At 41.1% G+C, this 26822-nt stretch overlaps 1 protein-coding gene across 1 annotated transcript in view; it reads left to right on the top strand.

The window, feature by feature from the left end:
- Positions 1-236: 236 nt before the first annotated feature.
- Positions 237-26822, top strand: part of pik3c2a (phosphatidylinositol-4-phosphate 3-kinase, catalytic subunit type 2 alpha) — a 74889-nt gene continuing 48303 nt past the window's right edge. The window contains exons 1-4 of the mRNA XM_034233306.1: positions 237-390; positions 8141-9378; positions 23475-23566; positions 25328-25488. Of these exons, the coding sequence (XP_034089197.1) occupies positions 8221-9378; positions 23475-23566; positions 25328-25488 (1411 nt within the window). The 5' untranslated portion in view covers positions 237-390; positions 8141-8220. The remainder of the gene's footprint in view (positions 391-8140; positions 9379-23474; positions 23567-25327; positions 25489-26822) is intronic.

The following is a 26822-nucleotide window of genomic DNA, read 5'->3' as shown; positions in this document are numbered from 1 at the left end:
GTGAAAACTCAGCTTTCCTAAAATACAATATTATATCATATGTAAACGCAGATATTTTCAAAATGAGAAAAAAGGGTGATGAAACATGTATCAGTTCTTCTTCCATCACTAGTAGTGTTTAATGTTGCAATACTGCATAACACATGCTGAACTTGTTCTGACCTTTTCTGTGTATCCCTACAGAATTCACAAAATTAAGTATATTTCGACACTGACTCCTTTATTCCACACGGTGGCATTGCTTTCCCGTTTAACGTTGAGTAAAGGCACCAGCAATTCAACCAAAACTCCATACAACCACCTCAACAGGAACTGACGTCTCCTCAGTGCAAGTGGATGGAAAAAATGCAGCTGCAGGAAAAATGGCTCCAAACACCGCACCGCTAAAAGGTGAGAAATTGACGTTTGTACAGTAAATGTAATGCGTGTTAAAGTTGTATCTTGTAGTTGCTTTAAATCGGTGGTTAAGGCTCCGTAGCATCTGTCCGTTTCCCGTGTGACAAACTCTGCATTTCCTCCTTGTTGTGTGCACTTGGCAGGACCACAGCAGTTGCCTTGGTACTTTTAAATTATAAATCAGTGTCTGTTAAAGTATGGAGCAGGCATGTAATGTATTATTGTTACGTTGCTGAATTTAGTTTGTCTATACGTTTCTGTGAACAATGCGTGTTTTATGTGTACGGTTTTGTTGGGGTAAGCGGCTAACTTAGCATTCAACAAAGTTAAAGTTCCAACCATGGATGTATAAAGACAACTGCACACAGCGTTGGGAGGCGGGACCCCGTCCATTCCTATGGAAGTTACCCGGTGACGCATGAAGCCAAAATTGCCTGAGCCAAAGTACCCGTATGTGGACCCATAGAGCATGCGCAGTAGAGTTTTCCTTAAGCCTCCGATCTCCTCTCTGCTCAGTCAAATGAATGGAGAGGGAAAATAACTCTGGTTTCATCTTAGCGCATTTTAAAACTTTTAGAAACTACTGTTTCAAATAACGGCAATATAAATGTTCATACTGGGTAGTTTATTTAGTTTAAAAAAAAAGTATCCGCTGATTTATAGACTTCTTTTTCCCAATGTAAGTCAATGGGAAAAAAGTATTTTGGGGCCCAATGACGTCACGAAAGTTGTAGTACTGCCGTTTGGCCACTACGACAATTTGCTTCAACGGCCGGCGCACTTCCTGGGGTTCTAACCGCTATCAAAAGTATCAATAGGTGGCATTTGATCGGGATAGTCAAGTTGTTTAGCTTCATGACTTTCTTGTTAGCTGTTTAAAGTAGCTAGCATCTCATAGTAAGTACAATTTAGGTGCTATTTTAAGATGTTAAGCGTTGAAGGGGGAGAAAAACAAGCGTTTGAAGACGTATTGACGTTCCTCGACGAATCATTTGTCAGGTGAGCATCAATCGACAGGTCAGTTAGCTAGCCGAGTTAAAGGGCTAAACATGGTTATACAGCGGTGGAAGCAGTACTCAGATAATTTAACTTAAGTATAAGTAGCAATACTAGTGTAAAGATACTCACTTACAAGTAAAAGTCCTGCATTCAAAATGTTACAAAAATAAAAGTAAAAAAGTATAAGCATTAAATAATACTTCAAGTACCCGAAGTACTCGTCAAGCAAAATGGCAATTAGAAACACCAGATGTTTCTAATTATCTGTGCATTTGTGCTTCAATTTTGCATTTGGTAAAATTGGGGTTTATTTTAATTACTTTATAAATAAATGTATTGCTTGACTAATAACATATTATTAAAGTGTGGATTTGAATCGTGTATTAATTGCCTAAATCTGCAACAAGTAACTAGTAACTCAATCTTTAAAAAGTGCAACATTTGCCTACAAAATGTAATGGAGTAAAAGTATAAAGTAGCATCATGTGAAAATACTAAAGTATAGTAGGCTACATGTTCCATTTTTTACTTGTACAGTACTTGAGTAAATGTACTTAGTAACATTAGCCTACTAGTTATATAGCATATTTGGTTGTATACAAGTATTTTAAAGACTTAGAAATACTCTTGTACAGTAAGTTGATTGCTTTGTAGTGTGACGTGTGAAAAGACAACTATCACATTTCTGACGAATGATTTTGTATTGAATGTCTTCCCAAATGTGATTACACAATACCCCTCTGCTAACTGTCAACACTTGGGATCAGATGAAACACTGACTCATTCAAGTGAATATTTAGATTTTTGCTGGGTAGTTTCATCCATAATAATTAGGGCCGGGACTCGATTAAAAAAATGTATCTAATTAATTAGAGGCTTTGTAATTAATTAATCGAAATTAATCGCATTTTTAATCACATAAATATTTGACCTAAGAACAGTGAGAAGCAATTTTTTTGAACATGGATTTTAGTATACCATTAGGCGCATTCACACCGCAGTACTTTTCCCACAAAGGTTCATGAGAACTATTTGAACCTGGGGGAGGATTAGGCAAATGAAGCCGCTGACGTCACTGCTTCTTCTTCTGCTTTGGGTTTACTGGCAGGCCGCAAACCACTTCACGGCGTATACTGCCGCCCAAAGTCCCCGGCCGGAAGTCCCCGGAGTTGGGGACTGGCTTCAGTTGGGGACTGCTGGGACTCCCAGCAGCCTTCCGAGTAAATCGCCAGAACGCCGACACCTCCTCATCTCCACCGCTCCCATGTTTTATTTTGTGTTGCCATAAGTTAGTCTCTCTGCGTTTCTGCGCTGGGCTAATGCTAATGCTAATAATGCTAATGCGAGGATAATAAAATGGCGGCTTCACAAAACTTTTTGGGAGTTTTACGGGGCGTGGTTTGCAATCCGCCCAGCCAATCAGAAATATAGCTCTTTTCTCACAAGAGAGCCGCACGAAACTCCCTGCTCTCTAGCAGCTCTCTGCTCTCTAGCAGGGACTTTCGTGGGGGTAAAAAGGTTCTCATGAACTAATTTTAGTACCGGCTCTTTTTGGTGTGAACGCGATAAAAGAGGCTAACTTCCACGCTAGCTGCTATATGTTTTGCATTGAGGTGATACTTGATGCTTGATGTGCTGCGGTGATATGCGAATTCCTTTTTGCATAATTTGCACACAACCGTGCTCTTATCGACGCTTCCATCCGTCCGTTTTTTAAAACAACATTTCCCACTGTTGTTCACTGTGGTTTGTTGTTGTCTGAAGTCATGAACGTTAGTTGGTGCTCCAGTATAATCGGTACGCCTGAAACTCATCCAGTGAGAAACGTTCCGCGGTGCAAAAATAAGTGCGATTAAAATGCGTTAATTTTTTTAACGCGTTAATTTTTGTGTAATGAATTAATCTTAATTAACGCGTTAAAGTCCCGGCCCTAATAATAATACATCATAATTGATTTGATGATACGATTATTCAATTGCAAAGTAACCAAAGTTATCATACAAAGCTTGTGAAAAACACAAGTTATAACAACAAAATTGAAAAGCTTAAACATTGGCCTCAGAAATGTAGTGTAGTATTAAGTAATGTGAAATATAAATAATCAAGTAAAGATCAAGTACCTGCAGACTTACACAAATACAGTACTTAAAGGTGGGGTAGGTAATTTTGGAGAAACCAACTCGAGTGTGCTAGAATTTGAAAATACACAACCGGAAAAAATCTGCCACTTCCTTACAGAGCCCCTCCTCCAACACACACGCACGCGTACATGACCAATGAGGGCACGAGATAAGTTAGTGCACAGATGGAAGGCTGACAGGCAGGTAGGCCATCCAGTTACTTTAGCCGGGCCGGCTCAGATGATTGGTCGTGCTTTTTACAGCGCCACGGTTTCCGCAGATGACATATTTTGTATGTATTTATTGTCAAAGTATTTAATATATTCATTGCTATCGGGATGTTAAGAGCATTCCATGGAATATAACAAAAAGTGTTTCTGAAGTGTATTACCTACCCCACCTTTAAGTCAGTGTCGTTTACAGTATGTCAGAATAAGCCACAGCTGGCCAAGTGAACAACATTTGGGATTTCACTCCGCAGTGCCCCTTCAGGTTTTGTTTCTTTTTATAGACTTAATGTTTTGCAAAGTCAAGCCTCAGCATTACACAAGCCAGTGCAGGAAAAAAAAGTTTTAGTATATTGTTAACCTTTCTAAGAACCACTGGTTGTATCTTACAAACGTATAAACTTGACCTGGTTACTTATTTTCACTTTTAAAGATGTCTGTACTTTGAGCTGTTGTGTAGTGTTTCTGCTAACATCTGCACATTTGCTCAGCTCTTGGAAAGAAAAACTCTTACTCAGTCCTATAAGGTCAAGTTAGGTCCACCGTGGTTTAAGTCTGCCTTGAAAAATAAAAGCCATGTTTGCTCTGAGTGAGACTCCTGTCAGATCCACTCCAAATGTAACAATCATCTTTTTGTGACAAAATGTTTTCCACAGTTTATCTGAAGCAGTCTGAATGAGAGGTGTCTATGGTACATAAAACAACCTTTTCTTTCCTTGAGTTACAAAAGGAAGGATTTTAAACTAAAACAACTATAACTTTGGAAGGTATCCACTAGGGATGAGAACGATTATTCGAAATGATTCAGGTATTCGAATGAGAATATGAGTTATGAATATTTTTATTGTAATTCTTTTTTTTTACGGGTGGGGTGCCTAAGTTGATTACATATGATCAAATGGAATAATTCAATGTATACGACAGTGCCATAGCTAAGTGTGTTAGGTCTAAAGATGTGTTTTGCTCCGTTCACCGGTCCCTCACAGCGGGCAGAGCTGCAGGTGCTGATCTCTCTCTCTCGCGTCCGGTTATACTTCACTCGCGTTTATGTCCAAATCCATGATATCTAGCTAGTTCTAGCTAATGATATGGCTGCTACCCCTCCCTACACGCAGATCACGCAGACTCAAACCTCCTCTAATGCCCAAATTCCAGCTGAGAGGGTCTTCTCTACCTGATTGTGAATCGCCTCCGCACCCGCCTCTCCCCTGAGTAGACATGCTCATATTCTTAAACAAGAATGAGTATTGAATAGCTGCATTCTGTGCATAGCCCCGTTATAGGTTGTTGATCTCTGTTGTCACGGGTTACGTAACCCTGACCCGTTATGTTGTTCGTGTATGATCCCTCTTTCATTTAAAAACCAAGTTATGTTTTAAGCATGAAAGCTGTAGGCCTATAGCTGTCAACTGTTCAAACTGTGATCAGTTCAATACATTTTACAAATTCGACTTGGTTTCTATACTTATTATTATTTAATTTTTTCGTAAAGATTTTTCCCAAATTTTCTTTTTATAGGATATGTACATTTCGGTTAATCGGTTAACCGTTTTTTTGGGGGTCGAATATACATTTGCTTTCAAATTCCCATCCCTAGTATCCACCTGATATGGCTTTGAATAAGATACACTGGATTTTATTTTGTGCGCAGTTTGAAGGATGGTAGTTTTTTTTCATTCATCACTTACATTGAAAATGTTTTAAAATCAAATCTCTCAAGGGTCTGTATGAAAAAGTGGAGTGACAACAATAACCAGGATAACCTGTTGCAATTCTTATTTGGCCATCTAACTGCTGTTTTAAAAATAGATTTGGCACTTTTGTAACCTATTCTTTAATTTCTTATAGCTGTAGAAATTGCAAAGTTTCATGAGATACAAAATATTCCCACATTTTGGCTAGATATCATGCTCAAATATCTTTACATCTGATGGACTGATGTGTTTGAATATACAGTATCGGCTTAAACGTCAATAAGCATTATCGTAAATCTTGAACAAGCTGAAAAACATGATGTTGTCCTGTCAGACCAAGCGATGAAGACGCTCTTACGAACCTAAATCTACCTAATGGCCAAATTAAAGTAAACAGTGGGTGTTTCTCAAAGTTGAGGATGCTTGCTTGGTAGCACATGTACCTCCGAGTGAGTTCCTTAAGAAGCGAGGCAAGAATACCTCCTAGCCTCGGAAAACGAAGAGTGGAACAGGCGAGCAGGTGTGCGTCATACGAGAGGCCCCGCCTTACATTTGACGCCAAAGATTTTGGAAATTGGTCCGTGCGCAAAGCATTGTGGGGATTTTTTAAGTCTACACATGTGCAGCCTCGAAATTTCCCGCAACGAAGTACGCCGGCCTCGGTAGAATTCCAAGTATCCTAGACATTGGAACAGTCCTTCGGCGGGACTCGATGACGTAGTGTCCTTGAAATAGTGGCTCTGGAGCAGCTTTACTCGACATCGAGAAACACCCACGATGTCAAAAGCTTAAAATAATGGTGGTGATCAAACGGTACCCGGACTCTTCCATCCTTCACCATGGTGCAGTGTGCTTTTCTCCACAAGTGGGGCTTTCCTCCATTGAATGTCTCCTTTTGCCATATATGGACTCTAAGCATATGGTTATCTTGAGTCAGGATCATCTGTGTTTAGCCAAAGGTTTGGTCATTTAAGTGTAGCTCAATGGATTAGCATGGAACCCATTGTATGGAATTGTTATTGGATTGATCTGCCCAGCATTTCCAACACTTCTCAAAAAATCAGGACTAATGGTAATGAACTTTAATCACACGTGAAATTGATTCAGTGTTTACATACAGAGTCAGCATGTAGCTGCTGATTAGTGTCTGTCATAGTGTGTTAACTGGACACTTGGTAGCATGGGATTTTGACCTTTTTGTTATTGAACAGTTACTTTAACATCTAAGCTCCAGTCAGTCGGAGCATGCATTCTAACTGTGAGCAAAATCAATAATATATATACGGATGATCTACTTTGGTCATAGCATTTCTGCAGATAGTTAAGCCATCAGTGACAGCAGGCGCCAAAAGACGATGACCTCTCTTTTGATGCATTTTAATGTCCCTAAACTGTGTTCTTGGCAAAGTTGGCAACACCCTCTTCTAGTCCAATGCTTAATGAATGCAGCCACATTGTCACTGCCCGCTGGTGTTAGCACAGCTGATAAGACAATCTTGGGGCCATGGTGCTAACATAATGCTAACAGAGCGAGAGAAGGCCAAAAGGAGGAGAGTGAGAGACCCGTTGTGCTGCTTAGCATGCCAAATTCCTCAGCTGCACAATAGTGCTAGGCTAGCCTGAGCCCCAGCCTGCCCTCTCCACCACAATGGGAGGGGAAGCTCAGGAGAGGCTGGCGATGCCTGGGGAGGGAAGAAACTCACTCAACCCTGGGGCTGTGATGGGGCCGATGAATGGTCGCTTTGAGAAGGCGCTGTGTCATTTTGGGACCACAAGACACTCTGCAGCAATGTTTTCCTCACTTTATAGACGTAGTGGGCTGTTGTAGGCTAACCATAACTATTTAGGATTATCAAGAATGGAAGATGCCCTTTTTTGGGATTAAGTCTGGGGTTTTGACGGTTGGTCAGAAAAACATGTTTCATGACATCAACTTGAGATCTGACGGTGAGATCTGATAGTGAGATCTGATAGTGAGATCTGATAGTGAGATCTGATAGTGAGATCTGACGGTGAGATCTGACGGTGAGATCTGACGGTGAGATCTGACGGTGAGATCTGACGGTGAGATCTGACGGTGAGATCTGACGGTGAGATCTGACGGTGAGATCTGATGGTGAGATCTGACGGTGAGATCTGACGGTGAGATCTGAAAATGTAACAATGAATTGCTAGACGCTTTCCTGCACAGAAGTTACTTGCCGATAAATGGTGTGAGTCACATGTGAACTGGTGTTATAAATCACTTTGCACAATTCCATTTATGCTATGTGGTTAGTATACGGCTACTTTGTTAAACCATTGCGCTGTGACCCCTACATTGTCAAGGTGAACATCGTAGAAGCACGATGATGGAGGGAAGCTTGTTGCGAGTGATCTGATCAATTGAAATGTAACGAACATGCCCGTTAAGTGACCTAATTGATACCCTTGACTTCAAAACAAGCGCATGTAATTATTGGCTTTGCATCGGGACAAAATCAATAAGCAATCAGTCTGCTTACTTCAATAAAGCAGTGCCAGTTAACAAATCATACACAATAAACAATATTTGATCTAGATTCTGTCGACATCCTGTTATACAAATATTACCTTGACTGGCAATTATAATTATATATACTTATATTTCTGGTGTGATTTGATAGTCTATTCCGAAATGATACAATCTGCCATAATTCAAATGTTGTTGTTTTTCTTTTCTTAGGTGTTTAAAGTTTTGCTGCGCAGCCCTTTGAGCCACACTGACGTAAAAGCTGTCACTCATGGCAACCTGCAGTTGACAGAATGGCCCAGATATCAAGTGGTAATGGGTTCAAGGTGGATGTCCCCAAGTCAAAGGGGGTTGTGGGTAAAGAGGAAGCCCTGCGCATGGAGGAAGAGGCTTTAGCGAAATTGCAAAGGGATAAGAGACCCACTCTTCCAGTTTCAATATCCTCATCTTCCTCTGCAGCATCTTCCTCGAAACCAAAACCTTTTAACTCCACCACTACTGCTCCTCGTCCTTCACCCGGAAATAATAGACCTGAGAAGGACCTCATCGTCTTCCCAGAGGCCAAGAAGAAGCCACAACAGGATACGTTCAGGGATATTGATGTGGAAAAGCTGACCAATGAGGAACTTGAAAAGCTCCTCCTGGATGATAACTTTGGGGTGAACAGCAAAGTGTCTCGCCCCTCTTCACTACTGGGATTTAACCTCAGTGCGTCGTACCCTGGAGGCCATGCCTGCCCCTCCTCTCCCTTCCAGAGCAACCAGTGGACACCTGTTCTGTCCACCCCGTCTAACTCCATTGTGTCCACTCCCACCCATCAGCCTCCCCCGATGTTCCCCTCCGCTCCGTTCCCCAAACCTGGCACATTTCAGAACGGCTTCACTCCAACCATGTCGCCCTTCATGACGATGTCGGCGCAGCAGCCATCCTTTATGGCCTTCACTCCCATCCAGCCCGCTGCTGCCATGATCTTCCATCAGCCAGCAGTGGACCCTGGGATGGCCAAACTGTTCGACAAGATTGCCAGCACCTCAGAATACTTGAAGAACGGCAAATCGGCCATCACTGAACTGGATTCCTCGATAGCGCGCGCGGCTTCTCTGGCTCCTAACCCGCCTCCTCAGCAGCCAGCGGCGGTGGAATCTTCTAGCATCAGCCGCTTTGACTGGCTGGATTTAGACCCACTTACAAAGCGTAAAGCTGAGAATGACGAAGCGACCCCGGCATCAGCGGCCGATGCACAGACAGTACCGACAGTGGCAGGGGACCCTTGGGATGCAGTGCTTGAGACTGAAGGGAACACGAGCAGCAGCAGCAGCCCCCCGCCGGAGGAGAAGGCATCGCTGACGGTCCGCTCACAATCCAGGAGAGCTTCAACGGGAGCGGCCGTCACCAGGAGTCACTCGCTCAACATCCCGGGAACTTCCTCCCAGCACAAACCAAACCATCTGGTAGGAAAAACGATTTCCGATCTAACTTTTAATATGTAAAAAAATATGTCTCCAAAGCTATTTGTAATTGTACTTCTGCTTACATGTCTTGATGTGCTCTACTTACTGGTTTGTAGTGGGCAGGGATGTCACATTACTCTATCAGCATTTCAAAGAAAATGTAATGACTATTATGGGGGTTGTTTCCTGATGTTGTCAGACCACTGTGAATCAGTCTGATCAAACAACTGAGCAACGCATGATAAAGCAGATTAGGGTTTTTTAAGTGTTAAACTAGTGTTCAGAAGCTTTAATAAAAGCTGCACTGCATTGATGTGTACTAGTCCCAGGACTCTGGTACTATGGATGCTGACTCAAAGGCATGGTCTACACAGGGAGACTAAATTGAAACAGAGCCATGAATAATGTTATTACCTGCACCTGTGTCCTGTTCTGTATTATATTTCACACACATTTACACCATATGGTTTCCCTTTTCAGTTAGTATTGGCCACTAAACCAGGGGACTAACTACCTTGCCAGTGTCACACATTTATCACCCACAACATATTTACTATCCACCATCAATTTTAACTTGTCCAGCGTCACCATGAAATATCTATTTACTACCAATAATATTTCCTGGCACCTTATTGATAAGACGGACCTTTATTGATCCCAGCAGGAAAACTCAGGTTGACAGAAGAATACATTACTCAATATACCACAAACTCTTTCTAAATAGGCGAGTCAGGGTAAAGTTAAGTCAAAACAAATGATGGTGGATTTCCTCATCCACCCCAAAACAGTAACACCCATCAAAGTCTTATAACCGCATGTACTGTAGTGCTCATCCATTCAAGCTTCCTTCTGCTCCTTGTAATTAGTATTTCTCTACGGTTGGCTACCCAACGTATCACCCTGCAATTTCCCCCTACCGCATTTTGTGATTAATTTCGCCATGCACGACATTTGTGATCTGATTTCTTGTGATGAATATTTAGAGCAATCATTTGGGACAGTGCTGTGGGCAAGTGGCATTGGATATTGTTGCCTCTAAATCTCTTTTACCCCCTAAAACTAAACAACCATCTGTCATGTGGCTGGCAGCTCTGAGTTGAAACTGTTTTTAGTCAGCAGTACAACCATACCGAGGTCTACCATACAAACATTAATTTGTCACCATGTTTATTTATCTGTAATCATTATAAGAGTGTCGGATTAACAAGAAGTTGCCTTGAGTAAAATATATGATGTGCTGCTTCAGAAGTACCTTTCAGACAGAAAGCACCAGAAGTCTGAGGTCATAAATTGCAGAACAAGATAACAACTAATCTGGGTCATTAAGATATTGGTCAAACACTCAACAATAGTACTTTTTTTATCTGGACAGGCTAATCTATTGGACATTGTGTCCATTTTCTTTCCTTTTTTGCAATTGTCAAGTCGCCCACTTCCTGCTCATTGTATTTCTCTGTGTCACAGTGACCAAACAATTGGTCTCTGTGGTACATTTCTCTCAACAGGGTGATAATTAACCTTACAAGGCTGCTATTTCCCAAATTCCTCATGGTTGTGAAAAACCAGGACTATTGAGACAATCCTGAGACAGGGTTTGTAAAAGATTAGTGTACAGAACGGTCAGAAATGTTAATGAACTTTGTGAAACGGGGACCAGCGAGGGCCGTTTTAATGTACTTATTCAGTAGATCTTTCAAGTCCATGTGTAGGACTTTACAGACATTTACTCATCAAAGGCATGTTGTCCAGCCTGTACACCCAGCTGTGTCTTCCATGTTGAGGAATGTCTCTCCCATTGAAAGGAATAGGATGAATCATTGTTTATTTACTCCTTCCTATGTATCACATCTATGTTTTTACGTCAGCCTTTTTTACACTCTTACTGCTTCTACATCCAGTCTGCCTGCAATCTTAAAGGTCCCATGTCATGGCCATTTCCACTGATCATAATTCCATTGTTGAGGTCTACTATAATAGATTTACATTGTTCAATTTTCCAAACTCACATTGGTTTCGCATACAGCATCTCTGTAAAGTATGTGTATTCAGCAGTATTCACTCTCTCCACTAAACGGCTCGTTGCAGCTCTTGCCCTCCCTGTGAGCCCAGTGTGCTCCGATTGATCGGGACCAGTCGGGAAGTTGTGAATCGCGCTGAGCTCCGTGGAGGTGTTATTTCCTTGTTTAGCGATACACAGCGAAACACAGCCAAACTCACCCTGAGCACACACAAAGTCACAGCCGAAGTAAAAACAATAATGGCGCGTTTCCACTGCAGGCCTCGCTCGGCCTCGCTCGGTTTGGTTAGGCCTTATTAGGCCCGGCTCACTTTAATGCTGCGCTTCCATTACAGTTTAGGAACTGGGGCAGTTACTATAGTAACGCAGTGTAGGCGGAGCCGTGATGTCATCTTCAATGAGAGCCCCAGAAAAACAACACAGCCGTTAGCTCTTAGCACTCAGAGCTCACAGCTCTTCATATCTGTTCAGAAACTGGACAAAAGTTAAACAAGTACAAACCACAGACTGCCTGTGTCATGGAGAATACAGTCGCTGGTTTATTTATGTCTGTATAGGCCGTTGTTGTGAGTGTGGACGGTCGGAGCATATATAACGTTAGCTTAGCCAAGCTACATTTAGAAAACACGCATTTTAAAAGGGTTTTTCGCCTGCCGTCTGTCTGCAGACTTGTCAAAGCATTAATTCATGGTTTTTACTAACCGGTATCAGTATGTTGTTACTTCGGCATCATTTTGAAACCTGTATTACAATTAAATCACGGTCAAATATGTTCATCTTGTTGTAGTTGTAGCCCCCTTGCCAGCGATTCTCTCTCTAGTTTAGCATACTCAGCCCGACTCAGCCTGGTTGTTCCTGGCCCTAGACCACGATTTAGTCGGGCCAGAAAAAAGGTGAAAAAGTAGCCTCGGGCCAAAACTAGGCCAAGTGGAAACGCAACCAAAGACGGGCCCCGCATGGCACTGCACGCTTAAAGCGAGCTACCCGCTGCAGTGGAAACGCGCCATAAGTGTGGCTTGATATTGAGTAAGAAAAAGGTTGATAAACGCTGTGAGAATGGGTCTGCAGAGAGAATGGGTCTGCAGAGAGAATTTCGCCGCGATCCCAACTGTCTGTTATCAGCTTGCAGCCCGGGAGGAGAAATCAGCAGAGCTGCTTGCACTGAGTGTGTGAGGAAGTCAGTGGATTGGTCAATTTGGACCAATCAGCGGGGGCTTCACGTAACGGCTCCGCGGACGTAACGTAACGGCTCCACGGATTGGTCCATTTCATTCCGGGGACGACATGACATCATGATGTACCCGGAAAAATCATATGGACAGTGACGTATCTCGAACGAGGTGTTTTGGGGAGGTATTTTCTGTTTTAGAGTTTTACTCGCTACATGGTGTACTTTGAGGGTTTTGACTCTGCACACCGTTTACATGCATAAAAACCTTCATAACACACAAGGGGACGGGTACTAACCGGAAAAGCATGACATGTCACCTTTAATGTATGTGAGGTTGGGATGGTATGTGTGTTAGCTTGCTCCTCTTGTTCCATCTGCTTCCCTGGCAGTTAGCGCCCATGTTGTAATAAACAGGAACAAGCTCGTGCAGCTCCCTTCGCCCCACAGCAGCACCAGAATGACATAAGGAATCGCCCTCATGAGTTACGGGGCCAACTCCTCTCTCATGTATACCCCAGGGAGAGAGATGATGTATTTCCACAACATTTTGATACCGGGGGCATTAAGTGCTTTGAGGAACTTTGACTCCATCCTGTTTGAGTGTGAATAATTCAAGACTATCTGCTTTACAACTTAGTAGTTCCTGTTGTTTGTGTGTTGACGGTTCTCAATAGCTTGGAAATGTGAATACAGTAGCTTTAATACAGCAATAAAAGCTCCAACAGCACAGCAGCAGAGAACAATCAGAAGACAGTAAGGCTGATTACAGGAACATTAGAACAGGAACATAGGCTGCATCTCACTTCGGTTAAATGAAATCCTTGCGTCCCTCACTTGCGTCGTTTCCCTGCGACTAGTCCCTCCCTCCAGGAAAGCATGGAGAGACGCAAGGAAACCACGAGAAGCAGGGAAATGAGTTTTAAGAGCAATGGGACGTCGTTTCCTCCGGAGCGTCACGTGAAGAGACGTCCGTTTGTGATCACGCCGTACAGCTGATCGTCTGACGGCAGCTCTGTCCCCGTTGTTTTCACACACACCCCCGCCTACACATTTACCAACATAAACATTTGCATCATCTGTTGTAGACCCAAATACATTAAATAAAATAAGAACTCATTCTCAAAAAAGATAAACGCCATTCTTAAAATGTATAAACGAACAATAGTTTGATTAGAGTGCACAAAAGAATGAGAATTATTGAGAGCAAGAAAAAGAGATTTGTTATCTCTCAAAACCCAGTTAGATTAACATTCATTGGATTGCACACTTTGTTTGTTTGTGTGGATATGTAGCATATTAACATTTTAATAGCACTTAATGACTGACTGAATGGAAATGAAAATGTAAAACGAAAAAAGCGATCATGAAAATGTTTCCAAAAAATGAATAAAAGGATTTTTGACCACTCTGTTGTTCAGATATATCCCATATTTGTAACTAAATGATACATTAATTGAAACAAAACACGGTATAAACTGAGGAGTGAGTCTCGTGAGTTTCATGTGTTTTCTTCACTCCGCTGGGAAACTGCTCTCATGTCAAGAAGCATCAGATCAGTGCATGCACTGCATCGTCCAATCAGTGAGTGATACACAGTAAGGGGGTGGGGCAAGTGTCTGAGGAAAAATAACCGAAGTGAGACGCAGCCATAGACTTCAAACCACAGGAACTTTAATACCAGGAGCTACTAGACCACATAAGGCTTTTAAAAGGTGCTTTTTGCCTGCATGGACCACACATATTGAGCCAACCGTTTACAGTGATGATGAAGCTTTGTGAAGGCAGAATCTTGTCGATGATTGGCCTCCAAGAAAGACTATTATCTCAGTCCCCTGAAAATACGTATTTGCCCGCTTCCCTTAAAGGTCAAACCACTGTTTTGCATGGTTCAGCCTATGCATTTACATTGCTGCAAAGACATTTCAAAGCATGTGGTTATTTTTTAGACTGTCGAGCAGTTTCCCATCATTTCAGACGGCCGCAGGTTTCAATTCCTTATATTATGGAATTAAATACATTTTGAAACTTGCTTGAGGTAGTTAAACCTTCTGTTTTAAAAATACCCTGTTTTTATATTGTGAAAGTGAGTCTATAAATGTTTTGTAGTATTGTTAAAAAACGTAGACTCATTAGAGAAGTCTATTAAGAGTTAATACATCCGACTGTTAGAGAGAGAGAGAGAGAGAGAGTTACCACAGAGCATGACATACTTCATCTGTATAAGGAAATGAAAGGCAAAGTACACAAAGTAGTCATAGATGATCTCAGTCTGACTTGTTGACTGGAACTTGCTTTAAATGTGTTAAGTGTTGTAAAACTGCTATTGTATCTAAAACAGCTGATTGTAGTAACTACTTTGTGACACCAACTTCCCATCAATTAGTGTCAGTAATGAAACTGTGTTTTTACAACAAATCAAAGTAACTCTTCTGTGTTGGCTGATCTGTTGGAGACACTGGTGTTGAGTTACAGGACAGATCCAGACATCGGACACGCTCTGAAAGCTTAATGAAATGATCCACTGCTATAACTGAAAACAAACAACAACATTTGATCTCTTTGAGTCTGGCTGAGAACACAAACTTTGTTGCTTTGTTGCTGGCCGTGACCCTGACAAATGTTGAGACATGAACTCTGAATACAATCTGTTTACGAGTTGCATATATTGTCACATGTTAAACCTAAAGACGTGTCATCCATAGACAAACATAGCTTTGCATGTGACCTACCAGAGGAGGATGTGATGCTTATCTTGAAGGTCATGTTTGTATTCTGTGCTTCTACTGTGACATGTTTACATGCGTTAATGATTAAAAAGTGCTTTATTTATTCTCATACTTCCTGTTCTCATTGGTAAGCTGGCCAGCACTGTTGTGATTGGTCAACCGCTCATTAGCTTATCACGTACAATGTGTTGGAGCACTTGCCAATAGAAGTGTATGGGTGTTTCTCAATGTCGAGTAAAGCTGCTCCAGAGCCACTATTTCAAGCATACTACATCATCGAGTGCCGCCGAAGGACTGTTCCAATGTCCAGCATACTTGGAATTCTACCGAGCCTGGCGTACTTCGTAGCGAGACATTTCGAGGCTGCACATGTGTAGACTCCGCGGTCTTAAAATCCCCACAATGCTTTGCGCACGGACCAATTTCCCAAAATCTGTGGTGGAAAATGTAAGGCGGGGCCTCTCGTATGACGCACACTTGCTCACTTGCTCGCCTGTTCCATTCTTCGTTTTCCGAATGCCAGGAAGGATTCTTGTCTCGCTTCTGAAGCAAGTGACTCGGAAGACATGTGCTACCAAGCAAGCGTACTCGACATTGAGAAACACCCCATGTGTTACATATGTCGCATTTCCACTGCAGCACATAGCACGGTTTAAGTGGCCCATTTTTTGTTGCGTTTCCACTAGGGGTAGTTCCGGCTAACGGGTACTCTTTCACAGTTTTCTGGCCCTCCAAAATTGTGGTTCTTTCCGGGCCAACAACCGGGCTGAGTATGCTAAACTATTGACGTGAGTGCTACAACTACAACAAGATGAACATATTTGACCGTGATTTAATTGTAATACACGTTTCAAAATGATGCCGAAGTAACAACATACTGATACCGGTTAGTAAAAACCATGAATTAATGCTTTAACAAGTCTGCAGACAGACGGCAGGCGAAAAACCTTTTAAAATGTGTTTTCTGAATGAAGATCGGCTAAGCTAACGTTGTATATGCTCCGACCGTCCACACTCACAACAACGGCCTACAGACATAAACAAACCAGCGACTGTATTCTCCATGACACAGACAGTCTGTGGTTTGTACTTGTTTAACTTTTGTCTAGTTTCTGAGCTCTGAGTGCTAACAGCTAACAGCTAGGGGTGTAACGGTATCCGTATTCGTCCCGTACCGTCACGGTTCGGCACATGCAGTCACACGGCGAATACGCCTTTTTTTACGAGTGGGAAAAAAGTCTGTCACTCAGGGCAGTATTACACTATATATAATCCAGGGGGCGGTATTGTGCCTAAAAGCCAGCCGCCCGTAAATAACAAATGAAGAACAAAACACAACAAAACGAACACAATACATGAAGAAGAAAAGTTAGTAGCTATGGCGAGTTCACACAACACACAGGAGCTAGAAGACCCACCTGCTTCTTTTAAATCAGGTGTGTGGGAACATTTCGGGTTCCCTGTGGACTACAACAATGATGGGGGACGGTGTGTCGGCGTTGTTCGACGGCGGTGCGGTATGCTAGTGGTAACAAGTCAAACACATCCGAGTCAGTCTCAGTCCCCAGCGAGAGGGTTTTCTCGACGGCAGGTGACATAGTTACCGCCAACAAATCTGCCCTCACTACTGACAACGTAGACAAACTCATCTATTTGAAGAACAACTTGAAAATAGAGTAAAGCTTGAGTACCTTTATTTAGGCATAATGTACTCACACACACTCACAAGTTAATTACACATGTTAGACATTGCTCCTAAAGGTACAGATCTTATTTTGTTTTTATATTTATCATTGTATTTATTTTATATTTTGACATCAGGAGATGTTATACAGTTCTGTATTGCCTTTTATTGATTGTGATTGAAACACTTTCTTATTATTTATTTTAATATTTTCAAGACATTCTTTTTAGCTGTACAGCTTATTTAACCTTTTTGTTAATCAGCCAATATAAATAATATGGCCTTCTGAGTGTGTCTGTGTTACTGTGGTTTGTTTTTAATTTTACAGTTAATGATTCCAAATGTTAGAGTTCCTTATTTTCATACAAAAACTTGCACTACTGTTAAAAATAAATAACAGCAAAAAAAAAAATGCATTTGGGACTTTTTTTTGCTTTCCCTTGTTGTACCGAAACCGTACCGAACCGTGACCCCCAAACCGAGGTATGAACCGAACCGTGACTTCTGTGGAACCGTTACACCCCTACTAACGGCTGATGTTTGGTTTTGTGGTTTCGCATTGAAGATGACGTCACGGCTCCGCCTACACTGCGTTACTATAGTTACTGCCCCAGCTACTAAACTGTAATGGAAACGCAGCAATAGTGATGTCACGGAAGTAAAAAAAGGAGTCCAATCGAGGCGTTTCAGGCAGGGCGGAAATGCACAAATGCGCCAAAACCTATACTCTACAGGAAAGAGAAAACCCCAAGAGCATAATAAGGATTTATAATATCATGTATTAAAAGCCAATTCTCTTGTGTTTCACAGAAAAGTAGATATTAACCTTACCAGCTGTTTTCACCTGGCATGTTTTTGCCCTGTTGTTGCACTCGATATATTTACCATTGTTCCGGAGATGTTTGGATGGTAGTAATAAGCCCAAGTTGCCAAGCCTTGTTGTGATTGGCAAGACTGTAGAGTAAGATGTGGCATTGTGGGCAAAGGGGTGTAAAATGGAACAAATGAGTTTCAACTTGAAGACTTTGGTCCGGACTTGGCTATCTTGTTTGGAGTCACACCACGTGTCATTATCTGTCTCTTGTTTTATGAGTTTCCTATTTGTTTCCCAATCCGTCTGGCTTTTACTTTCTTTCAATCTGTCTCAACAGTTTGGTATACATTTCTTTCCTTCTATCGCTGATGTCTTTCTATCTTTCTTCATCAATCTTCCTCCTTCACTAACTTCCCATGGTACCTTTCTACTAATCCCTTCCTGTTGCCATTTTAAGTATAAGGATGTAGGTGAGCGTTAATCATCAGTCAAACAAATAGCTTTATCTGAAATGCAGCCGTCACGCCTCACAGCTCCAACACATGATCAGACCTCACTGTTTGCAAAGCAATTCTAAAAGTGAATGCGTCATTTATCACACGACGCCATGATTTACTTAGCTTCACAATTGTTTCGAGAAGTTTAATTACACTTATGATTCAGTGTTGCTAGTTTGTTGGTTCGTGCAGTAGATCTTCAAAGCCAGAGAAGATATGGTAAGGACTTAAGTTAGATGTGAACGAGGGGGAATAAAGGAAATAACTTAGCAAAGAGATGAAATGTAATGCTAGTTTGCCTACTAATATATTGAATTGAAATACTGGTAATGCACAATGTGAGTGTTGTTAATTAAGATTAAATAATTAGCCAGATAAAAGCCGACTAAATTAAATGTTGAGTGCTAGTGTTAAATCAAACCCTGAAGTATGTAGCTTGCTTCTTTTGGTGCATGCCTATACCTGTTTGTTCTTGCTTCGTTCCTTCAAAAATAACCTGCGGGCTGATTTTTGTCTGATCTAAACATATTTTTCTGATTATGTGCTGTGATTCAACATCAAAGTGTGAATACTTGTACATTTTTGGCACAGTCAAATCTTTCCTCCCCCCCCCCCGCATATTTTAAGACCTCCAGCAGGTTTTTAACGTCTCTTATACCTCCACACCAACCCACTGCAGACTCTGCCCCATTTTATTTTTATTGTCGTCTAATGAGACCTCAAGCACAAGTATGAGCATTTTTGTTCCAGGAGACAGATTGCAGGGTGAGAGGATGTTGTAGTGCATGGATGTGACATGAATTCCAGTTAACTCTGTGACTCACTGGGCAAACAGCTCTATGTCTCCTAACCTCTGACCCTGTTTACTGGCCAAAAAACAGGAGATGTATTGTTTAAGATGGAGTACTAAAGCAGGTTGAAGCAAGAGACAAATGCACATAATAAAACCATGCATAAGATTATTTAGGAAGAAGTTGAATTATACAATTTTGCAGAGATTACAATCACAAAATAACTTAGTATCTCTTAACCCACATTTGGGTCTTGAGCCCCAGGATTTCAGTGTGAGGAAGCCATCAGTCATTTCCTGATCGAAAGGAGAAGTTTACTTGTGTTTTGTGAGCAGCTTGTTCTGCTGATGTAAGTCTCCTCTCATGAAGCTGCATCCTTATTCAGAACACTTTGTTTACACAGGCTGCCATAATCATTCACCAATCATCCTTTAGGCTGACTAATGGGTAGCTGAGTATCCACAAAACATTCAAATCAATCTTAATTTCTTCAGTAAGTGCTGCATCAGCACGACGGCATCCTTCAGCATTTCCCATACAAAGTTACATTGTGAAATGAAGCCTGGAGAAACTACATTATGCTTGTACTGTGATGAGACATGCAGGTCATTTGAGTGTCAGATAAATGCCTGAATTTACAGTAGCTATTTTTTCGTAGAGATTAGAAGTTTTAGCACTTAAAAACTGAAATATTTTACAGTTAAGTAACCCATCATGTGTTGCCTACAACTTGTCGTACACAACTTGTAGGCTGGTGAATGATTGGCTTGTGAATATTTGAGTGCATGCTTCCTGTGGGCTGTCTGGGTGTAGTTTTCATTACGCGGAGGTGTCTAATGTCTGGATGTGTAGATGTGTAGTAACTCAATACTGGTGTCAGGCTTGGAATTACCATCAGCCTCCAGACGTGACTTTGGTAGGTTGAGCCTCTCAGTTCTCCCACTGCTCAGGCGTCCTGCGTGACTGCGGCACCACAAAGTCCCTCAAGCTAACCATGCTGTAACTCGTGTGTCTGCTGAGAGACAATGCAGTAGTACAAACACATTCTGCTACCTTGTTTATCAGCATCAAGCACGAAAGGCCTTTGAGGGACGTGTATATCTTGATTCAGATAGTGAACAGCTTTTTAAAACGAGCGTAACAAAAAGCAGTTTAATGGGAAGATTGATAAACGCAATATCATCTAAAAAATTGATAAAGAATAATTGTTCATCAATGTTTCGTTGTTTTGCCTATACTGTTTAGAATATTTGCTCTGTTATAAGACATATAACTGTAAGTACAAAACAAAGTGACCTACTAAACTAAGACGGGAGAAATAATCTAAAACAGAAGCAAATGCTGCAAATATTAAAACACCTTATAGGTACCCTGTGGAGTCTCTTTGTGAACGAACAAATACAACGAATACATTTATTTTCTCATAAACATTAAAGATTTTTGACAACTGCATTGTTTACATGATAGACGATAGCTGGCCTGACACTTCCTGTTGGCTCCCCGCACACATGAATGGGATCAAATATTCTTCTGGAATTTCCCCTATAATGGGACTGAAGGGGTCAAATTCTGATAATACAAAGTGTCATTTTGCGGGGGGTTGTGGCGCTGCTTGTGTGTGTATGTGCGTCTTTGTGTGTGTTCATCAGAACATGCCAAACGTGAACCCACTCATCTCATTGCTCCGTAGTATTACTAGTGTTCAAAATACCACAGGAGTTTTTCGAGCCTCTCTGAAAGTTACAACGTTTATACCTGTTCTAAGTTGTTGTGTATCCATTAATGGAAAACAAATCATTAAAACATCCTTATTTAATACTTTTAATAGTCACTCAACCATGGGGATAAGTTACATTGGAAAAATGGCTTGAATAGTTTTACAACTGTCATTGCGTAGAAGCAGGAGTTTCATAATTGATTGTCTCGCTCTTTTTCAGACTTGAATCTTGCCCTTAAAGAGATTTGTCAGAGCGGTTATATCAAAGGCTTTTCATGAAAGTGTGGAAAAGTGACTTGTCTATCAAGTCCTTTGCCTTGTCTGTGTAAACGTCTGGGAAAATCCATTAAGTAAATCAATCATGAGACATTTGTTAGACTGTGACCAGAAACAACAACAAATATTCTACTACTGAGTTTTTATCACAGTAATCTCTGTTTAGGTTTCTGTCATTAATCAGCGTGGACTACTGGTCACACACGCAGTGCATGATAAGCCACCATCAGGATTAACATCTTCCGTTATGATGTACAGTGTGTCTCTGTATTACGGTCAGTGTGTGAAACACCACAGTAAAAGGATGAAGGATTAGTGTGACTCCTACGAAGCCGTTCTCATGACTTCAGACACCAGGAGCTCTCTGCTGCGTCCAACTGAAATCGATGGAGTGAAACAAAGACGTGTGTGTTTTCTGTCTCTCGGTCGCCTCACTCTGTTTATTGATTCAGTTCAGTTTTGTTATTGTTATTCCACAAATAGAGCGATTTCCACAAATAGTCACATTGAAACACTAACAGCTTTGTGTGCAGAAATATTGAATATCTGAGAGAGAACTGGTGCATCAGGAACCCAGTTTCCCCCCCCCCCCCCCTCTGTTTTGGGAGGTGCAGGTGGTCTGGTGTCATGCTTGGCCTCCTTTCCAACTCCACATGCTGACTTAGAGATCTCTATCTCCCGGCGTTGTGTCAGGTCAGCACTTGGAACAAAGCTCTCTGAAGTTATGGTTCAAGAAATATCTCGGACTCTGGAAGTTGTGATCTTTGTAATTTCAGTTTTTGTGTTTTTCTTTTTAAGATAATTTCTTGGTTGTTGCCTTATTTGACTTGAAACACGGGGGAGCAGGCACGTGCGCTTTTACCAACCTCAGTCATGGGTTTGTTTTTGTTAATACATACTTTAAAATCCCCCTTCAACACTGTCACAAAAGCAGTATATTTATTTAGAATCACCTGCGTGCCCTTTTATGATTTGACATGGTTCAACTTACAACAAAGATCCCTGGCTAGCATCAAACCAGGATCATAGAATATATATTGTCTTATAGCCAAATTAAATATGAATGCTCTTTCACTACTTTGAGGAAAAATATGATTTAACTGTCTTTAATGGAAACTCAAAATGGTGACTCAATGAAATTCATTAGCAGAATCTTCATTGGCAGCTATGTCATGTGTAGGTAAAATCATGTTATACAGAATTGTTAAACATGTTTTGTAGATTTTCCAAAGTGAGGTTTTTCTTTGTATTATAATTGTCGATGTTTAAAAAAAAAGTAATTTTTTACATGTTCAGACAAAACATTATATAAATTCTCTTGGGCTCTGGGAAAACCTTCAATCATCCAACAGCTATACTATAAAAAGTTAATTGACTTGACTTCCAACAAGTCATGACAACGTTTTTCTATCTTCACCATCATTAGCCTTACAACATAAGCCGTGCGTCGCCCTGAGCTCATAAAAACCCTCTGTTCAAAATCTCCTCATAAATCTTTGAGGATTATTATCACATTCCAAACATTTCCTCTCCCTTCTCTTCCCTGAGTGATGTCAGACTCGCAGATTTCCAAGCCATGACGGGCCACTTTTTTTGCAGAAAGCCCAGAGTCCTGTGCACGAATGGGCGGGGCCTTTCTCTTCTAATTTCCTGTGCCACAGGAAGCACATTCCTGTGTCGCTGGCAGTAAGTCAGCCGTTAAAAGTGTAACTGCGAGTTCCCGGCAACAGGCCAGCCGCCAGGAATCTCTCTCTCTCTCTCTCTCTCTCTCTGTCTCTCTGTCTCTCTGTCTCTCTGTCTCTCTGTCTCTCTCTCTCTCTCTCTCTCTCTCTCCTCTCTCTCTCTCTCTCTCTCTCTCTCTCTCTCTCTCTCTCTCTCTCTCTGTGTGTGTGATGTACTGCATCTGTTGTAACTGGCATCTTGTCTTTGATGATAATATTACTCTATTAAACTTAAATGTAAGTAAAGAGCAGCTCTGGTGTGTATAATGGGAATTGTATGTGCCAGAGAGGCTGTTTCAATCTTCATTTTTATTTACGTATAAAAAACTAAACGTTAATTAAATGTTACATCAATGCGTTTTTTCACGATTTAAGAGACAAAGGCATAAAGGGGGCAGGAGACCTTTTGTGTGTTTCTATTGTTGTGTCAGGCCGTGTTTTCACTCTGCAGGATTCATAGCTCTGAGGTGTTCCCATTAAAAATGCCCTTTTGTGGTCCACAGTCACTCCTGATGTCATGAGCTCATATGTGTTGGACGCACTATAAATGAAACTCAGCCTCTCATTGTCCTCATGTCCTGCCTGTTTCCACCTGGCCTGCTTCTGTTTGACGTAAGCCTGTTACTCATGTCCTTTTCTCGTCCGCTGACATTTTGTGTGCGTCTGCTCTTTGCTCCTGTAGGACAAAGGAAAAGGTTTGTTGAAGAATGCTGCCCTGGAGGAACGGGACGCTCAAAACCTGGAGGTTGTCGCCTTCTGTGAAGACGTAGCAACGTAAGAGCCTTCCAGATGGCATACAAAAACAGTTTTTTGATTATTCTTCCCCTTCTTTGCTTGTTTGAGTGTTCTAGACTTATTTATATGATTAATATTACGTATTATCAATGTCAAAATGGCTGAAATTCTTCCCCTGCCAACCTATGCCACTTTAGTGAAAGGAAAGCGATAACGGAGGCCATTTGGACCACAAGTTGATTTGTTTACAGAACCATCTGATAATGCATCATTGGAAACTGCTTATTGGATCAGTCAATCGAACCCTCAGCAAAGCCAGTCGAAAACATTATTTTAGACTGTCAAAAAAGCCACGACAAAATCCTTCAGTGCCCTTCCTTCATCTTCTTTAAATCGAATAGATACTTTCCAGTTCCGATATAACTGATGCTTACGCAGCATTTAAGCTAACCTCTTCAGGAGTATATTTGATAACTAAATAATCCAACGGAGAAGAAAAACCTACACAAAAGGGAGGTAATGATGTTAACACTTGCCTCTGCAGGTAAATATGTTACAGCTGCAGTTGGTCCAGGTGTAACCAACCATGGTATCAAACATTTCAATAAAGCTCTTCACTCAAAACTACATGTCAGCCTTATGGTGGCCTTATAACAAACTCAATTCGAGTCACCAACTGATAACTTCTGTACAAATGTGTGCCAACCTATCCAGATGAACTTGTGGCGATAGAGCAAAAGTCACTCATTAGATTTTACAATCTTGGGTCCATGAATGTCCGTGCAAAACTTCATGACAATCCATCCTGTAGTTGTTGAGATAATTCAGTCATAACCAAAGTGACCACCATCGACATCCTTAGAGCATGACGCTAACATGGCTTACATTAGCATTTCTTCTCATTTGTATGTGAATAGTTAGACATTGTTCTGCATTTATAACATAATAGCATGTTTTGCACGTTTCCTGAGCCTGTACCTAGTGTTTCTCTCCAGTAGTTAGTTTGGGTGGAGTGATGATGAAGCTGTGCTCATCTGATTACAGAGTCAACGCCTGCTGTCTGCTTCTCAATCACAAGTAACCTAACCTCCCATAAGACTGTAAATTAAGAAACATTTGAAATGTAATTCCAAAGCATTTTCATCATCGATTACCCTCCCAACAACCCAAGCCAAAACTATTACAGAGAAGATATTAAAGACAGGGTTATGATACTGTGCAAGAACGCTATATTGATTAGAAGTGGTACATTTCAAATGAAAATATATTAACTTATCAGTGTCCAAATAATTGTTTTCAGATTTTAATTTCTCCTTCTCCCCTCCATCAATCTTCCTTTTAGACTACCCATAATGCATCTTCTTCCACTCATCCAAGCAATCAGATTTATGTTTCAGGCTGTTGTGTTTTCAAAGTCAAAGTCAACTTTATTGTGAGTACAGACAGAGAGATCGAAATACCGTTTCCTACAATCCCGAATATAAAACAAATGTATATAAAAATATGTGTGCAAATATGTATATGTATATATATGTGTGTGTGTGTATATATATGTGTATATATATATATATATATATATATATATACAGAATCAAAGACACATTTTTACATGTGCACACATTCAGACCTAAATCAAAACACAACAATCTATATACAAAATAACAGTCGCTTCAATATCTGGGAGTGTACAATTAGTGCAAAATTGTCCATAGATTGTGCAAACTTTGTTCACTGGCTAAGCAGAGACAAAAGGTGTTGACTCTCCTCTGTTGTGAATGTTTTTATTTGTTTCCCTTTCAGTCTGCGCTCCAAATTCCCTCATGACGCCGCGTCCACCAACCCCGGCTACGTCCTGAGCCCGGTCATCACGCAGAGGGACAGCGGAGGAGAGAACAGCTGCTCTGTCAAGGTTTCTATTGAAATCTCAGAGTCTCAACAGCCTGTGACCTTCACCTGTGACGGTAAGTTACACAAATGTGAACAAACCATCTTTGAACCAGTTCTTCACCCTCCTGTGAATTTCTAAATGTTTTTATGTCGGAATAAGAGATCATTTGATGTTATTGCCACACAAAAAACAGGGATGGTTAATTGAGTTTAACCTTTATTTTAACAGGATGAGATAAAGAAATGTACTTTTATTAAATTGTGTGTTTTATTAATGGCTACCATCTGGTGTCAATATATGGTGGCACTAAACATTTTAAATGGTTTCAATAGGTGATCCTGACTAAACTTGGACATACACTAATTTGTATATCCATCAAGATATATTCCTCTGATTTCAACATTTTCTTCGCCTTTTTTTTAATAAAAGAATATGGTTTAATTTAGATTATGAAGTCTATTGATCATCGATTTTTAAAAGATAAGTTAAACTTGTGTTAAGGAGTTTAAATAAGGTTGTCTTTTTAAAAGTATTACACAGATTTAAGGGATCAACCTACTGATCACAAGTCCTGATGTCATTATATTTTTCATTAGCTGGGCTAGGCAAATTATACAATTCTCAAATGGTTTGGATTATAAACAAATATACAATTTTAGCAGCTTCTATATTATGTGTTTTTAAATGGACATCTAATTGCAAAAGCAGCTCAATGCTAGGAAGTGTAGAACATCCTCTACAGATGAAACACCATCCCACTAGTCATCCAAAAGAGAAACCTTGTACCCTTTTTTCCTCGAAGAGTGAGCAGCTCAGATTGCAGATATGAGCGCTCTGAAGGAGGAAACGACATTCACAGCTGCCAAATCTTAACCCCCACCTCAGTTTTTTTTCTTGTTCTTTTCTTTTTATTTCTGGCGTGGGAAGTACACTACGTTCCTTTTCCGCACAAATAAAGGTCTGTCCCCTCACCATGCAGTTAGCCATGTTGGGCAATAGAGACCATAGAGGGCCAACTCAGATCGTTGGTTTCCTTCCCTGGGTGTTTTGGAGAGCTGTTATTGGCTGACCTCTCGTTATACTTACACAACATTACAACTACTGTGATTGACATGTCTTTTGGGATGTTAAGCAAAGCACACTGGGGGTTGTCAGCCAGTCCTGTTAGCCTTTTGGCAGGAAAATTAACCCTAAATGCCTGACACAAGTTCATACTGTGTCGGTGGGTCCCTGAGTGGGTCCCTATTATGCTAAAATGACATGTCTCCATGCTTCACACCCCATTTACACGCAAACGAAACGCAAACGAACCGAATACCATATCAAAAAAGTCTTCCGTTCACACGAGACCGCTCGAAAGCGCTGGAGACGCTGTAGTACATATGCCGGGCCTGTAAGTGGCGCTGT

Source organism: Gymnodraco acuticeps, unplaced genomic scaffold (genome assembly GCF_902827175.1).
Source record: "Gymnodraco acuticeps unplaced genomic scaffold, fGymAcu1.1, whole genome shotgun sequence".
Lineage (NCBI taxonomy): Eukaryota > Metazoa > Chordata > Actinopteri > Perciformes > Bathydraconidae > Gymnodraco > Gymnodraco acuticeps.
Note: the sequence above shows the minus strand (reverse complement) of the source record. Positions and strands in the feature narration are given on the sequence as shown.